Source organism: Anomaloglossus baeobatrachus, chromosome 7 (genome assembly GCF_048569485.1).
Source record: "Anomaloglossus baeobatrachus isolate aAnoBae1 chromosome 7, aAnoBae1.hap1, whole genome shotgun sequence".
NCBI lineage: Eukaryota > Metazoa > Chordata > Amphibia > Anura > Aromobatidae > Anomaloglossus > Anomaloglossus baeobatrachus.
Window position 1 is genome coordinate 130,720,260 of NC_134359.1, and position 17,159 is coordinate 130,737,418.

At 45.1% G+C, this 17,159-nt stretch overlaps 1 protein-coding gene across 1 annotated transcript in view; it reads right to left on the minus strand.

Moving 5' to 3' along the window:
• Positions 1-14,377: 14,377 nt before the first annotated feature.
• NDUFS1 (NADH:ubiquinone oxidoreductase core subunit S1) overlaps positions 14,378-17,159 on the minus strand; it is a 92,865-nt gene continuing 90,083 nt past the window's right edge. Inside the window, exon 19 of the mRNA XM_075317708.1 lies at positions 14,378-14,693. Within this exon, the coding sequence (XP_075173823.1) occupies positions 14,602-14,693 (92 nt within the window). The 3' untranslated portion in view covers positions 14,378-14,601. The remainder of the gene's footprint in view (positions 14,694-17,159) is intronic.

Below are 17,159 nucleotides of genomic sequence, written 5' to 3' on the forward strand. Positions count from 1 at the left end.
GTTATCGGGTTGAATTTGTTTTTGAAACTGTTATTGGCTTTCCTCCTTCTTGCTTTGGTACTAAAACTGAGGAATCTGTACTCCTACGGGAGGGTGTATAGCCAGAAGGGGAGGGGCCTTACACTTTTAAGTGTAGTTCTTTGTGCGGCCTCCAGAGGCAGTAGCTATACACCCACTGTCTGGGTCTCCCAATTGGAGCTAGAAGAAAAGGAATTTACGGTAAGTAAACAAAATTCCCTTCTTTCCATCTATACATTTGGCATGGGACCACTCATAAAGTCCCATGGCTTCCAGTACCACCTATATGCCGATGACACTCAGATCTACCTCTCTGGTCCAGATGTCACATCTCAGCTGTCCAGAATCCCAGAGTGTCCATCGGCTATATCTTCCTTCTTCTCCTCTCGCTTCCTAAAGCTCAATGTGGCCAAAACTGAACTGATTATCTTTCCTCCAACTCACCTACACTCTCTACCTGATCTACCTATTACAATAAATAACATCACACTCTCCCCAGTACCCAATGTTCGGTGCCTCGGAGTGACCTTTGACTCTGCCTTATCCTTCATACCACACATCCAATCCCGCACCATCTCCTGCCGTCTTCAACTCAAAAATATTTCCAGAATCCGTCCTTTCCTAATTCTCAATCTACAAAAATGCTAGTGCATGGTCTCATAATCTCCCACCTCGATTACTGCAACATCCTCCTCTGTGGCCTCCCTGCTACCACGCTCGCCCCTCTCCAGTCTATCCTTAATTCTGCTGCCCGAATGATCCACCTCTCTCAATACCACCCCGCTTCTCCTCTCTGCAAACCCCTCCATTGGCTCTAAATCTTCCATTGTATCCAATTCAAACTACTAACACTGACCTACAAAGCCATCCATAATCTGTCTCCTCCGTATATCTCTGAACTAATCTCTCGCTAGACTCCAAAACGTAATCTCCGGTCTTCCCAAGATCTCCTTCTCTCCTCCTCTCTCATTCGCTCCTCATGCAACCGCCTCCAAGACTTCTCCTGAGCATCCCCAGTCTTCTGGAACTCACTGCCTCAACACGTCAGACTATCTACTACACTTGCAATCTTCAAATGGAACTTGAAAACGCATCTGTTGAGAAATGCCTATAATCTTCAATGACCCCACTGCCTCACCACCGTGCAGAGCTGCCGCCCAACCTACACCCCACCTACTGTCTCCTCCATAAAATCCTATAGAATGTAAGCCTGCAAAGGCAAGGTCCTCTTCCCTTTGTACTAGTCTGTCTATTGTTACTTGTATATGTATTCTGTATGTAACCCCCTACTCATGAACAGCACTATGGAATCAATGGTGCTCTATAAATAAATATTACTAATAATAATACAGTAAATGCACTGAATACTTGGTCAGGGCTCCTTTTGCATGAATTACTCCATCAATGCGGCGTGGTATGGAGATGATCAGCCTGTGGCACTGCTGAGGTCTTATGGAAGCCCAGGTTGCTTTGATAGCAGCCTTCAGCTCGTCTGCATTGTTGGGTCTGGTGTCTCTCATCCAATACTTTATAGATTCTCTATGGGGTTTAGGTCAGGTGAGTTTGCTGGCCAATCAAGCACAGTGATACTGTGGTTATTAAAGCAGGTATTGGTACTTTTGGCAATATGGACAGGTGCCAAGTCCTGCTGGAAAATGAAATTTCCATCTCCAAAAGGCAGAGGGAAGCATAAAGTGCTCTACAATTTCCTGGTAGATGGCTGTGCTGACTTTGGTCTTGATAAAACACAATGGACCTACACCAGCAGATGACATGGCTCCCCAAACCATCACTGATTGTGGAAACTTCACACTAGATCTCAAGCAGCTTGGATTGTGGCCTCTCTACTCTTCCTCCAGACTCTGGTACCTTGATTTACAAATGAAATGCAAAATGTACTTTCATCTGAAAATAACACCTTGGACCACTGAGCAACAGTCCAGTTCTTTTTCTCCTTGGCCCAGGTAAGACACTTCTGGTGTTGTCTATTCGTCATGAGAGGATTGACATAAGGAATGCGACAGCTGTAGACCATGTCCTGGATGCGTCTGTATGTGGTGGCTCTTGAAGCACTAACTCCAGCACCAGTCAACTCCTTGTGAATCTCCCCCAAATTTTTGAATGGTCTTTTCTTAACAATCTTATCAAGGCTGCGGTTAACCCAGATGCATTTGCACCTTTTTCTACCACACTTTTTCCTTCCACTCAACCTTCTATTAATATGCTTGGACACCGCACTCTGACAACAGACAGCTTTTTTAGTACTGACCTTTTGTGGCTTATCCTCCTTGTGGAGTGTGCCTTTTGGACATCTGTCAAGTCAGCAGTCTTCCCCATGATTGTGTAGCCTACTGACTAAGGGACCATTTTAAATGCTTAGGAAGCCTCTGCAGGTGTTTTGTGGTAATTATTCTACTTTTCTGAGATAACTTTGGGGTTTTCATTGGCTGTAAGCCATAATCATCAACATTAACAGAAATAAACGCTTGAAATAGATCACTCTGTGTGTAATGACTACGGTATATATGTGTTTTGCTTTTTGTATTGAAATACAGAAATACATTTTTTGAAATTCTTCTTTATTGAGATGCACTTGTATTTCTAAAGGTGCTATTGACATAAATTTCTCACCAGATGTCAACTCAATCCACACAGGCAAAGGAATCAAACCATAAATGTCCATAATTTAGTGATTTGTAATAATGAAAAATGACACAGGGAAAAGGTATTGAACACATGAAGAAAAGAGGTGCAAAAAGCAATGGAAAGTCATGTCACTAGCTAAAATCTATCAGTAATTAGAAAGCAATCACACCACTTGAGGGAAAATAATAGCTAGTTCAACTGATGGCCTATAAAAAGATGTTTCATTACCAAGGTGCCACACAAGAAACATCTCCTGATGGGTAAAACTAGTCAGCTGTCTCAAGATCTTCACAGCCTTATTGTTCCAAAACATACTGATGGCATTGGTCACAGAAGAGCTTCTAACCTACTTAGGGTTTAGTGAGCACTGTTGGGGCCATAATCTGAAAGTAGAAAGAACATAAATTCACCATAAACCGGCCATGACCAGGTGCTTCCTGCAAGATTTCAGGCTGATGAATGAAAATAATTATCAGAAGAGCTCTTCAAGAGCCAAGCACCACCTGTGGAGAGCTACAGAAAGACCTTTAATCAGCAGGTACAATTGCTTCAAAGAAAACAATAAGTAATGCACTCAACCTCCTTATCCTGTATGCAACGCTCACTATATAAGACTCCATTGCTCAACAAAAAGCTAACCCCTTCAGCCCCCGGACATTTTGCGTCTTTCCGAGGGGGGGGGGTGTTTCCCTCTCTTTCTTCCGAGAGCCGTACCTTTTTTATTTTTCCGTCAATCTTGCTATATAAGGGCTTGTTTTTTGCGGGACGAGTTGTAGTTTTAAATGGAACCATAAGTGTTATGATCCGGAACCATGGAAGATCACAATAGATCATTGGCTAAAAAGGTGACAAGAGCATTGGCAACTAATCTGGCTGCCATCCCCATACTAACCATCAACACTAGAAGTAGCTGAGGGGTGAACTAACATCCTATGCACCGCGAACCCAGTCGGAGGACTAACTATCCTAAAGGAAGGAAAAATGAATAACTCTCTGCCTCAGAAATAAACCGCAAAAGGTATAACAAGCCCCCCACATTCAAAGACTACGGTGATCTAGGAAAACACAATACACAGAAGGATGATAGGATTAGCAAAGGTGAGGCCCCACTGACTAAATAGGAAACGATAGGAAAAGGGCTGATGGTGGCCAGAGAAAAACCCTACAAAAACCCAAATATCTGATAGTACAAAAAAGTCCTCAGATCGCACGATCTTTACTCTGTCCTAGATCAGGCGCTCTTGTCAAACCAATGAACAGAAAACAGGAACATTACAAATTCAAGAAGCAACGAACACATGGACTTATAGGAGCAAAACTCCAAACATAGCTGCAGGGAGCTTCCCAGCAAAGCAATAGAGAGGGAAGATTCCTGCATGCAAGTAAACTGACAATAACCACAATAATTGACAACCTAGATAAGAACAAAAGAACAAAAACAACATAAAAAAGAACCAAGCACTTATCTGAAGTAGATGTGGTCAGAAGCAGGATGAAAAAGCTGGAGAGCTACAGGACAATGATAACCGGCTCATCCTGCCAGGAGGCCAGGGTTTAAATAGGCAGAGAGTTAGCAATGGAAACGCCCATTGCTCCAGCACACCTGGTCTCTGTCCAAACCATTCCTGGCCACAAGAGGGAGCCTAACAGCAGCAAAAGCATAACTGACATTCATAACACAAGTTTTACCATATAGTGTACTAGAAAACGGCAAAAAAATTCCAAGTGCGGAAAAATTGCAAAAAAAGTATGATCGCACAATAGTTTTTGGGATATTTTATTCACAGTGCTCACTATATGGTAAAACTGATGTGTCATTGTGCTGCCTGAGGTCGGTGCGAGTTTGTATACACCAAACATGAATAGGTTTACTTGTATCTAAGAGATTAAAAAAATTCACAAACCTGTCCAAAAAAAGTGGCGCACGTTTTGTGCCATTTTCCGAAACCCATAGCGTTCTTATTTTTCTTGATCTATGGCTTAGTGACTGCTTATTTTTTGCGTCTTGAGCTGACGTTTTTACCTTTACCATTTTTGCGCAGATGCTACGTTTTGATCGCCTGTTATTGCATTTTGCGCAAAATTTGCAGCAACCAAAAAACGTAATTTTGGTGTTTGGAATTTTTTTGCTGTTACGCCATTTAGCAATCAGATTAATTGATTTTATATTTTGATAGATCGGGCATTTCTGAATGCGACGATACCAAATATGTGTATATTTCATTTTTTAACCCTTTAATTTTCAATGGGATCAAAGGGGGGTGATTTGAACTTTTATTTTTTATTTTTTTTTTTTTAATTTTTTAAAACTTCTTTTTTAACTTTTTTTTTTATTTTACTAGTCCCCCTAGGGGGCTATAGCGATCAGCAATCTGATCGCTCTGCCATATCTCCAGATCACAGCTACACAGCTGAGAACTGCAGATATGGTGCTTTACTTTCAATTCCGGCAGTATTCCGGCATGGAGAGTAAATGACTCATGTTAGCTACAGGCGTCATCACATGACCCTGTGCTACCATGGCAACCACCGGATATCACGTGACTTCCGATGGGGGCGGGGTAAGTCAGCATAATGGCGGTGTGCATATACATCTCGCTGCCAGATTTTGGCAGCGAGAAGTAAGGGTTTAATAGTCGCGGGTGGAAGCGATTCCACCCACGACTAGCAGGCACACGTCAGCTGTTAAAAACAGCTGATATGTGCGCGGATCGCCGCGGCCTGACCACGGCAGGGGGCGGGGATTAACCGCACACAATCCATGACGTACCCAGTACGTCATGGGTCGTTAAGGGGTTAAAGCGCATTTAAAGTTTGCTCAACAGCATTTAGACAAGTCTGTGAAATACTGGGAGAATATAGTCTGGTCAGAGGAGACCAATATTTAACTCTTGGGATGCCATAATATACAAACAGCACTGCATATCACCCCAAAAACACCATACGAACAGTGACTTTTAGAGGTGGGAACATGATGGTGTGGGGCTGTTTTTCAGCATACGGCACTGGCGAACTTCATATAATTGAAGGAAGGATGGGCAAATGTCCCGAGACATTCTTGATAAAAAAATCTGCTGCCATCTAACAGGATGGAAATGAAACGAGGGTGAACATTTCAGCAAGGCAATTTTCCCAAACATACGTCAAGAAAATGCTCAATTGGTTTCAGAGAAAGAAAATACAGCTGCTAGAATGGCCCGGCCAATCACCTAACCTAAATCCAATAGAAAACTTATGGAAGAAACTAAAGCTCAGAGTTCATAGAAGGAGCTCAAGAGACCTTCAGGATTTGAAGAGTGTTTGTGGTGAAGAATGGGCCAAAATCACACCTGAGCAATACGTGCGACTAGTTTCACCATCAAGAGGTGAAGAGGTGTCTTGAAGCTTCATCACCATCAAAGGCAACAAAGTATTAAATTCATTTCAGTAAATATGTTCAATACTTTTTCCCTGTATCATTTCTCATTATTACAAATAATTTATGGACACTATGGTTTGATTTCTTTGCCTTTCTTGATTAGTTGAATTGTTATGGGCACCTGGTGAGAAATTCATGTCAGCACCTTAGGAAATATATTTACCGTATTTTTCGCTTTATAAGACGCACTTTTGTTCCCCCAAATTTTGGGGGAAAGTAGGGGGTGCGTCTTATAATCCGAATATACGGGGGGGGGGGTGTATATATATATATATACACACACTACAGAGTCCAGGGGAGGTGCGGGCAGCTCTGGAGCTCTGCTGGGGGACTTGTGAAAGCTGGGAGCAGCAGACTTTGATCTCCTGCTCCCGCTCATATAATATGCACAGCTGCTGTCCACCACCATGGTGCTGAAAGTGCACCGCGGCGATAGGCTGGGGCAGCAGTGTATATTATATCTGCCTGCCCCTTCTTTGATTGCACATGCCCCCTCCCCCGTGTTAGCTATGTCCCCTATGCTGCTGCAAACAGTAAAATAATAAACTTTTTACTCACCTCCTCCAGCGTGTCTGCCAGGCCTCCCTCCTGCTGCTGTGATAAGGCACAAGAGATTTCACTCTGCCGTGCCGATCACATGACCGGCCGAGAACCAGGAAATGCAGGAGGCCGGAGATCAACCCCGAGGAGGGGGACACAGACAGGACAATGCTGGAGAAGGTAAGGAAAGTTTATTTTCCTAAAAGCAGCAGCATGGGGCGATATATAACACAGGGAGCTGTGTGCCAGCAATAGTGGGCCATGTGCCAGCAATAGTGGGCCATGTGCGGCTACATGGGGCCGTGTGCCGCCACATGGGGCCATGTGCCAGCAATAGTGGGCCGTGTGCCGCCACATGGGGCCATGTGCCAGCAATAGTGGGCCGTGTGCCGCCACATGGGGCAGTGTGCCGCCACATGGGGCCGTGTGCCGCCACATGGGGCCGGGTGCCGCCACATGGGGCCATGTGCCAGCAATAGTGGGCTGTGTGCAGCCACATGAGGCCATGTGCCGCCACATGGGGCCATGTGCCAGCAATAGTGGGCTGTGTGCAGCCACATGGGGCCGTGTGCCACCACATGGGGCCATGTGCCGCCACATGGGGCCATGTGCCCGCAATAGTGGGCTGTGTGCAGCCACATGGGGCCGTGTGCCACCACATGGGGCCATGTGCCAGCAATAGTGGGCTGTGTGCAGCCACATGGGGCCGTGTGCCGCCACATGGGGCCGGGTGCCGCCACATGGGGCCGGGTGCCGCCACATGGGGCCGGGTGCCGCCACATGGGGCCATGTGCCAGCAATAGTGGGCTGTGTGCAGCCACATGGGGCCATGTGCCAGCAATAGTGGGCTGTGTGCAGCCACATGGGGCCGTGTGCCGCCACATGGGGCCATGTGCCAGCAATAGTGGGCCGTGTGCAGCCACATGGGGCCGTGTGCAGCCACATGGGGCCGTGTGCCGCCACATGGGGCCGTGTGCCGCCACATGGGGCCGGGTGCCGCCACATGGGGCCGGGTGCCGCCACATGGGGCCGGGTGCCGCCACATGGGGCCATGTGCCAGCAATAGTGGGCTGTGTGCAGCCACATGGGGCCGTGTGCAGCCACATGGGGCCATGTGCCAGCAATAGTGGGCTGTGTGCAGCCACATGGGGCCATGTGCCGCCACATGGGGCCATGTGCCAGCAATAGTGGGCTGTGTGCAGCCACATGGGGCCGTGTGCCACCACATGGGGCCATGTGCCGCCACATGGGGCCATGTGCCAGCAATAGTGGGCTGTGTGCAGCCACATGGGGCCGTGTGCCACCACATGGGGCCGTGTGCCGCCACATGGGGCCATGTGCCGCCACATGGGGCCATGTGCCAGCAATAGTGGGCTGTGTGCAGCCACATGGGGCCGTGTGCAGCCACATGGGGCCGTGTGCAGCCACATGGGGCCGTGTGCCGCCACATGGGGCCGTGTGCCGCCACATGGGGCCGGGTGCCGCCACATGGGGCCGGGTGCCGCCACATGGGGCCATGTGCCAGCAATAGTGGGCTGTGTGCAGCCACATGGGGCCGTGTGCCGCCACATGGGGCCGTGTGCCGCCACATGGGGCCGTGTGCCGCCACATGGGGCCGGGTGCCGCCACATGGGGCCGGGTGCCGCCACATGGGGCCGGGTGCCGCCACATGGGGCTATGTGCCAGCAATAGTGGGCTGTGTGCAGCCACATGGGGCCGTGTGCCGCCACATGGGGCCATGTGCCAGCAATAGTGGGCTGTGTGCAGCCACATGGGGCCGTGTGCAGCCACATGGGGCCGTGTGCAGCCACATGGGGCCGTGTGCAGCCACATGGGGCCGTGTGCAGCCACATGGGGCCATGTGCCAGCAATAGTGGGCCGTGTGCAGCCACATGAGGCCATGTGCCAGCAATAGTGGGCCATGTGCCGCCACATGGGGCCGTGTGCCGCCACATGGGGCCGTATGCCGCCACATGGGGCCATGTGCCAGCAATAGTGGGCCGTGTGCAGCCACATGGGGCCGTGTGCAGCCACATGGGGCCGTGTGCAGCCACATGGGGCCGTGTGCAGCCACATGGGGCCGTGTGCAGCCACATGGGGCCGTGTGCCGCCACATGGGGCCGTGTGCCGCCACAGTGGGCCGTGTGCCGCCACAGTGGGCCGTGTGCCGCCACAGTGGGCCGTGTGCCAGCCACAGTGGGCCGTGTGCCAGCCACAGTGGGCTGTGTGCCAGCCATAGAGGATGTGTGCCAGGCATAGGGGACATGTGGCATCACTGGGCCATATCCAGATTCAGAGGGCTAATTTTAGGATGGGGGGGGCTATGAGGGACATATACCCTATATGATTTGTCAGACGGACACTGGCATTATAAGACGGACCCCATTTATTAAAAAATTCTCTATTCCTTCACCAAATTTGGGGGTGCGTCTTATAATCAGGTGCGTCTTATAAAGCGACAAATACGGTACCTAGAAAATTGGTGACGTATTCAATAGTTATTTTACTCCCTGTATAAACAAGTAATTCTTGCAAAAAAATCACTATGTTCTTTAGCCTTTCTTTTTTTGCGACATTTTCCATACAAAAACAGCAAAAAAAAGATGCAGTTTGAACACACTCTTAGGTTAAGTTTCCATAATGAGTTTTTGGTGATTCAGCTTTTTATATATATGCTGTGCTATTGCTGCATACAGCACAAGTGATCAGATGATTGCAGGTTCAAGTCCTCTAAGCCGAGGACTAATAAATACAATAAAAAATAGGTTTTAAAAAAATATATACATCAAATCATCACCATTTTCCTCTTTTAGAAATTAAAAAAGAAAAGCACATTCTTAAAACGCTGATCTATCAAAATATTAAAGCGCACCAATGACCACGATTTTCCTATATAACCTAAAGGCAGTGCTATACCGGCACTATCAGGCTGATTCTATACATACCTGTAGTGGTCAGCTCAGATGTTTAGGTTTTTGAAACACAAGCAAGTTTCTAAAATGAGCAGGTTTTTGAGTGGCAGCAGCTGTCGATGAGCTGATAGCTGGGGGGGAAATCATAGTTATTCCCTCCCCCTTCCTGTCTGTTCTCCCCATTATTTATGCTAATTCTATTATAGAATAGTTTTACTAAGTGACTAGAAGAACCTGTGCCGATCTCATACCCATGTGACCAGAAGGGGCAGGGCCTCAGCCAACATAGCTGATACCAAAAAGCAACATTATTTTTCTGTTGGCTAAAGCCCCACCCCTTCTGGTCACATTGGTATGACATCAACACAGGTCCTTCTAGTCACTTAGTAAAACGATTCTATAATTGAATTAGCATAAATAAAAGGGGGAGGATGGACAGGCAAGGGGCCGGGAATCAGTATCAAAGCCCACCCAGGCTATCAGCTGATCAGCAGCTGCCGCCACTCAAAAAGCTGTTTATTTTACAAACTTTACTTGTTTGTGTTTGGAAACCTATACATTCTAGCTGACAACTAAATGTATGTATAGAATCAGACTGATAGCGCCAATATAGCACTTGCTTTAGGTTATAAAGGAAAATCCTGATTATTAGTGGGCTTTCAAGCTATGTGCGCACACTGCGGATTTGTTTCTCCAGCGAAAAACGAACCTTCTGGCAGAAAATAAGCACCTACCTACGGAAAACCCGCACCAAAAACGCATGTGTTTTTACCGCGGTTTGGTGCGGATTTACCGCATTCTTGCCTTTTTCATTACAGAGCTCCTATGAAACCCTTCATGTAGCCGAGCTTCACAAGAGACAGTGATTTCTGCTATGCCATTGCCGTCTATAGCACAAGCATTTAGAAGATCGCAGCTTTAATTCCAATCTATTATACTATAAAATATGTAACTTGATCAGTAAACAATTTAAACAAACATTTTTTAAAGAATTCCAAAATTCAATTTTTTGGAATCAGTGCAATACCACGGAAAATGCTGTAACAAGTGATCAATACGTCATATCTGTCGCAAACTATATCACTAAAGACGTCTCGCCTCACAAAAAATAAGCCAGACACAGCTCCATCGACCAAAAAATGGAAACATTACAGGTCTTGGAAAATGGTGACACAACCCCACAATTTATTTTAAGTTTTTTGCAAACTTCTGAGGTTTTCTTCCACCACTAAAATAATAATAAAATTGGACATGTTTTGATATCTCCGTAATCGTACTGATGAGAATCATACTGCAAGGTAATTTTTACCACAAGATGTACACCATAAAACAATTCCAAATAAAACCATGTCAGAATTATATATTTTTTTTCACAGTTTCTCACCATTTGTAATGTTTCCTGTTGAAGGATTTGTGCACATATAGCAGATTCTCTGCACACAAAACTGCATGTTTTGGCAGGAAAAATGCAGCAGAAAAACGCACATTTTTTATCGCATTTGCATGTTTTTTTTCATGTTTTTTTTCATAAAGCCATGGCGATTGTTGGGGTTCAGGCGCTGTAACCACACGATCATAGCTGGGTCTCCAGCTGATGTTACGGCTGGGACCCAGCTCTCACTGCCTGGAGCGGTGCCTGGCAGTTTAACTCCCTGAATGCTACAATCAATGCAATCGTAGCATTCAGGAGGCAGGGAGAGGATTCGCTTACCTCTCCATGGCGATCGGGTCCCTGTAATCCGATCACAGTGACCCGATCGCTACCATGGCAACCCTGGGTTGTCATTATGGCGATCCTGTGTTGTCACTATAACGACCCTGGGTTACTGAGCTAAGGAGAGCCTCACATACAATGCTGTATGCATGGTGTGTGAGGTGAAGTGTCAGTGCTGTGATAAAACCCCTTGTAGTGATCGAGCACTGCAGTGAATTATAGAAATGCAGAAAAAAAAAAGCAGAAAAAAGAAGCAGCATGTCAATCCTTTCTGCTTCAAAATCTGCAAGGAAAAGCAGCAACATGTGCACATCAGTCAGGATTCTCATACACTTTGCTGGCATGCGTTTTTCCTTGCGGTATTGATTAAAATCTGCAAGGAAAAACACATGAAAAAAAAGCAACGTGTGCACATAGCCTTACAGTACACTATGTAGTAAAATGAATAGTGTCATTTATATAATAATATAATAGTGCAACTCATCCAGAAAATAATAAAAAAAAAAACGCAGTGTGGACATAGCCTTACAGAATGTAATCACTTTTTTTTTTCAAGCGTATTGCACATTAAATAGTTCTGCAAAAAATAACCAATGGACAGCAATGTCAAAAGTACATTGATGTGTACATGTTTCTGTATTATATCACTTCTTTAAACCACTTCAGGTTTCATAAACTGTGAAGGGGTTAAAAGCAGTAACACGGCAACATGTTCATTCTCCGATCAGCTTGGCATTGGAGCCGCCCGCTCTACACTCCCTGACAGAAGTTCTGTCGCTTATCCATGTTATGTAAATAAAAGCTAATAACCTGACTTTAAATTCATCCATTGGTTTCATAAATTACTCTTTTGAAAGCTCCCAAATTCGGTTTAGGTTATGAAAATAAAGTTGCTGCAAAGCTGAAATATTGATCATTTAATGAACACAGAAAGGTCAGATTTTGGCAAGACAAAAGTTTTGTCACCTTGTCATATAATGCACCCAATCCTAGTTTGCAATCCTCAACTGTGCTCACTAAATGATCGGTTAATTAGTGGGTGTGTATAAAAAGAAACCTAGCACCCGACATTCAGTTGAAGGTCCAATTTGACCTCTGACAACATGCCAAAAATCCACCCTGCGACCAAAGCCTTGATTATCAAGAGGCTGAAGACTAGATCCACTGCAGAGGTGGCTGGCACCTTTAATGTGTCTCAGCATCAAGTACAAAGAATTAAAAAAAGATTTGAAGAGACTGAAGATGTTTTTGACAAGCCCAGGTCCGGCAGACCCCGCAAGAACGTTTGTTGGTTATAAAATTGGTTGGTTGGTTATAAAATCCAAAGCCAGCCCCTCTTCACACTGCAGCAGAGCTCCAACAGGCCGGGTCACCTCAAGCCCCTGTGTCAACTAGAACAGTTTGTATGATTCAGTCTCGAAATGGCCTCCATGGTCGAATCAGTGTCCAGAAGCCAGCACTAAACAAAAGGCAATTAAAAGTCCCACAGACTGCTCAACAGATGGACGCTGGAAAAGTGGCAGAAGGTGAATTTCTCCGATAAATCTTCAGTTGGATTACACCACAGCGGCCGCAAATACTGCAGACGACCTACTGGAGCCCGTATTGATCCAAAATACACCCAGAAAACAGTTGTTTGGTGGTGAAAAGATCATGTTCTGGGGTTACATTCAGTATGAGTGTGTGCGAAACATTTGAAAAGGTGGAAGGCAATATCAATAGCCTACAATATCAAGAAGTATTAGCTACCTCTTACATTCCCAATCATTAAAGGGGTCAAATTCTGCAGCAGGATGGTGCTACATCTCATACACCCATCTCTACAACAACGTTCCTCCTGGCAAAGAAGATCAAGGTACTTAAGGACTGGCCAGCCCAGTCACCAGACATCAACATCATTGAGCATGTTTGGGGTAGGATGAAAGAGGAGGTTTGGAAGACAAAACCAAAGAATGTAGATGAACTCTGGGAGGCATGTAAGACTGCATTCTTTGCTATTCCTGATGACTTCATCAATAAATTGTAAGAATCATTGTTGAACCACATGGATGCAGTCCTTCAAGCTCATGGAAGTCACACAAAATATTAAATATGGCTCTAATAGCACCACAACTTCATTCACCAATGTTATGCAACATATCTTTGTATTAGAAGTTGTTTGAATTTCACATTCCTTTCTGTGGGCGACAAAACTTTTGTCTTGCTAAAATCTGACCTTTCTGTGTTCATTAGATCAATATTTCAGCTTTGCAGCAACTTTATTTTCATAACCTAAACCAAATTTGGGAGGGTTTCAGCTTTCAAAAGAGTAATTTATTAAAACAATGGATGAATTTAAAGTCCGGTTATCAGCTTTTACTTACATAACATGGATAAGCGAGAGAACTTCTGTCAGGGACTGTATATCCTTGAAAAGTATAGAGCAAAGACCCTCTCAGAGCAAAGCCAAAGCAACAATTACTTAAAAGGCACTGGTGAAGACACTTTAAGGTTACAACCACCAGTCCTAGAGATAAGGCCCGAGCAGCTTCAGTCACAGCTCAGTACATAGTGAGCAGTGGCTGTAACCGCTCCCGACACTGACTGAAAGCTGGCACTGCACTGATGCAATGAGGAGCCGGCTGGCAGTCAGGGCCGGGGTGTTTTAACACCTGCCGCTCATTATGTACAGAAAGATGGCTGAAACCGCACAAGCCACGGCTCTTTGAATGAAACACGGAGACTGTCGAGAGGAATAAAGTTTATTTCCTCATGGTAGTCAAGCTGCCAGTGCAGCAGCCGCAAAGCTTCAGAACGCTATTAACCTGCAGATTAACCCCATATCTTCAGGTTTATAGCATTTTATAATATGACAGGTTCCCTTTAAAGAGTAAGCCAGGAGTGGATTTAAGAGGATGAAAGAATAAAAAAGGAAATATGTATGCTTTTCCTCAGAATGGAAATGGTGAGTTAATGAGGTGAGCAGCTGCTAAACGTATGGTGCAACTTATTTTCCAGGAAGACCTAGGTCTGGGCAGGTTAAAGTCCATCATTCAGGGTCATGAGAAATGTGTATATATGAGGCTCTTGCCTTGACTAAAATAGTAGTTGCAGAATGTGCTATAGCACAGAAGTCAGACACCAGAAGCATACGTAATAAACCATTTAATAAGATTACAAGTAGTTTGTACACACGATTTGCGCTGTCTGGTGTGCCTTAAGCTAGACGTTGCTTCAAAACAAGCATAGATGAAAAGTCAAAATCCTAAATTGCTCGACCATTGGTTCTAGAAAGAGCAAGCAATAATCAGCATCATTTCCTGATATAATTGAGTGAGCGGAACACAGATCTTAAGATTTTGCTGGATAACAGTTTAACAGATGGACGGTTCTTCTATGGCTTGTGCTCCTTCAGTCACAGCCTTTACACACTTGGCCATAGTCTGCGAGGCACGGGTAATTGGATCTGCAGAATGAGATTGATAAAAACAAACAATGAAGACAAATAAAATTACACAGACATTTTCTAATTACGAGCCTTCTACTGGAAGTTGTTGGTATGTTTATTGAAGTTTAACAAATTATAAAATTAGATAAGAGAGTAAAATTATCAATAACAGTTATAGTCCGCAATTCAGGGTGGGTCAGTATTACAGCCAAGATGTCAATCTACTTCATTTTCATTTCAACAGAAACATAAAAGGGGTTTTCCAGCCTGAGAAGAAAAGTCTAACACCTCTCTGTCAGGGGTCCCCCAACCTGTAGCTTGTGAGCCACATGTGGCTCAAGGGCCTGTGATGTGTGGCTCATGACCCTCTTTCAGAGCTGAAAGACTGAACATGTGTCGTCTTCTTACACGGCTGTGCACTGTTAATTTTCTGCAGCGCTTTTCAGGCAGGTTCCAAGAGGAATCTGCCATGTCACATACCCTTAGGGTATGTGCACATTGAGACTTTTTATCTGAGTTCTTGGAGCAGAAACTTCAGCTTTTGTTGAGGTTCCACTCATTTCCAGCTTCAGAAGCTCAGCAAAAAGACTATTGGCTCGATTCATCAAGACAGGTCATTCTTGATGGGTGTGTGTGGTGGAGTGAGATGCTCCTGATTCATGAGGAGGTGTGCTCCTCTTCATGAATCTGGAGCATGTGACAAGTGGCGATCCCCTCTGTGTGCTGTGCCAGAAATCTCACTCCAGTCAGGCACTGCAATGAAATATTTAGTGTAGAGAACACCACAGATTGTCAGAAATTAGATGAGCTGTGATGTCCCGGCCTTATCCCAACTCCACCAATTTTGACAGAGCTGAGAAAATTGGCATGAAAGCGCCAAAAGATGCAAAATTTAGGTGCAAGCAGATTGCTTCTAAATTTTGCGTCCTTTTAAAACTTTTACATACACCAGAATTCTGCCGTGAAAGCTTTGATGAATCAGGCCCCCTGTGGGTGCACATGCCCTTAAAGGGACCCAATCACCAGGATTTTTGTATATAACCTAAAGCCAGTGCTATACTGGCACTATCAGACTGATTCTATACATACCATTAGTGGTGAGCTTGGATGTTTAGGTTTTAAAATCCAAGTAAGTTTAAAAAAATCAGCAGCTGCTTGAGTGACAGCAGCTGAGGAGCAGATAATATCTGGGGGGTATTCATAGTAATACCCTCCCCCTGTTAGAATTAACATAAGTATTATACAATCGATGTAACTTTTCTCTTCCAGGACCTGTGTGAGGTCATACCCATGTGACCAGAAGGGGCGGGGCATGACCATATTGACTGAAAAATAAAAAAGTTACGTCTCTCAGAAGAATGGCGAAAAAAAAAACGAAAGCGAAAAATCAGCCGGTTGTGAAGGGGTTAAGGTATTTTAGCACATATTCGTTCAGTGGCTCTGTTTTTTTTTATTTATGGGATCATTTCATATTTACAGCTGTTTTACTGACTATACCCCTTTTTTTCCTGTTAACCATCTATGCTCCCTAAGGTCCTAGCTCAATTTTGTGCAATCATGTAAAAGTTTCACAGTAGTAGAAGTTTCACACACACTTTTGTAAGAAGCATATACATGTCCCTTTCCACTTGTCCTTAGCTAAAAAAAACACCTCCCTTTAAAATGAAGTAGCATTTAAAAATATGCACACATGGAGATATAAATATATATGTAAATAAATCTAAATTGCACGGTGAAAAAAGAGAATTTTGTTTACTTACCGTAAATTCTTTTTCTTATAGTTCCGTATTGGGAGACCCAGACATTGGGTGTATAGCTTCTGCCTCCGAAGGACACACAAAGTACTACACTAAAAAAGTGTAGCTCCTCCCTCTGAGAATATACACCCCCTGGATAACCAAATCTAGCCAGTTTAGTGCAAAAGCTGAAGGAGAATAGCCACCCACAAGTAGAGATAGAGCAAAAAACCGGAACAACCGGAGCCCCTGTCTACAACAACAGCCGGTGATAACATGCGGAACAAGAAACTGCCAACAGGCAACAGGGAGGGTGCTGGGTCTCCCAATACGGAACTATAAGAAAAAGAATTTACGGTAAGTAAACAAAATTCTCTTTTTCTTTATCGTTCCTATGGGAGACCCAGACATTGGGACGTCTCAAAGCAGTCCATGGGTGGGAATAAACAGAAAACTGGGAAGTAGGCAGAACCTAACTTCACAAATGGGCGACAGCCGCCTGAAGGATGCGTCTGCCCAAGCTCGCATCTGCCGAAGCATGAGCATGCACTTGGTAGTGCTTTGAAAAGGTATGCAGACTAGTCCAAGTGGCAGCCTGACAGACTTGCTGAGCCGTAGCCTGGTGCCTGAAAGCCCAAGAGGCACCGACAGCTCTGGTCGAGTGTGCCTTGATCCCCGGCGGGGGAGGCACCTGAGTACCCTGGTAGGCATCGGAAATAGCCGACCTAATCCAACGAGCTAAGGTCGG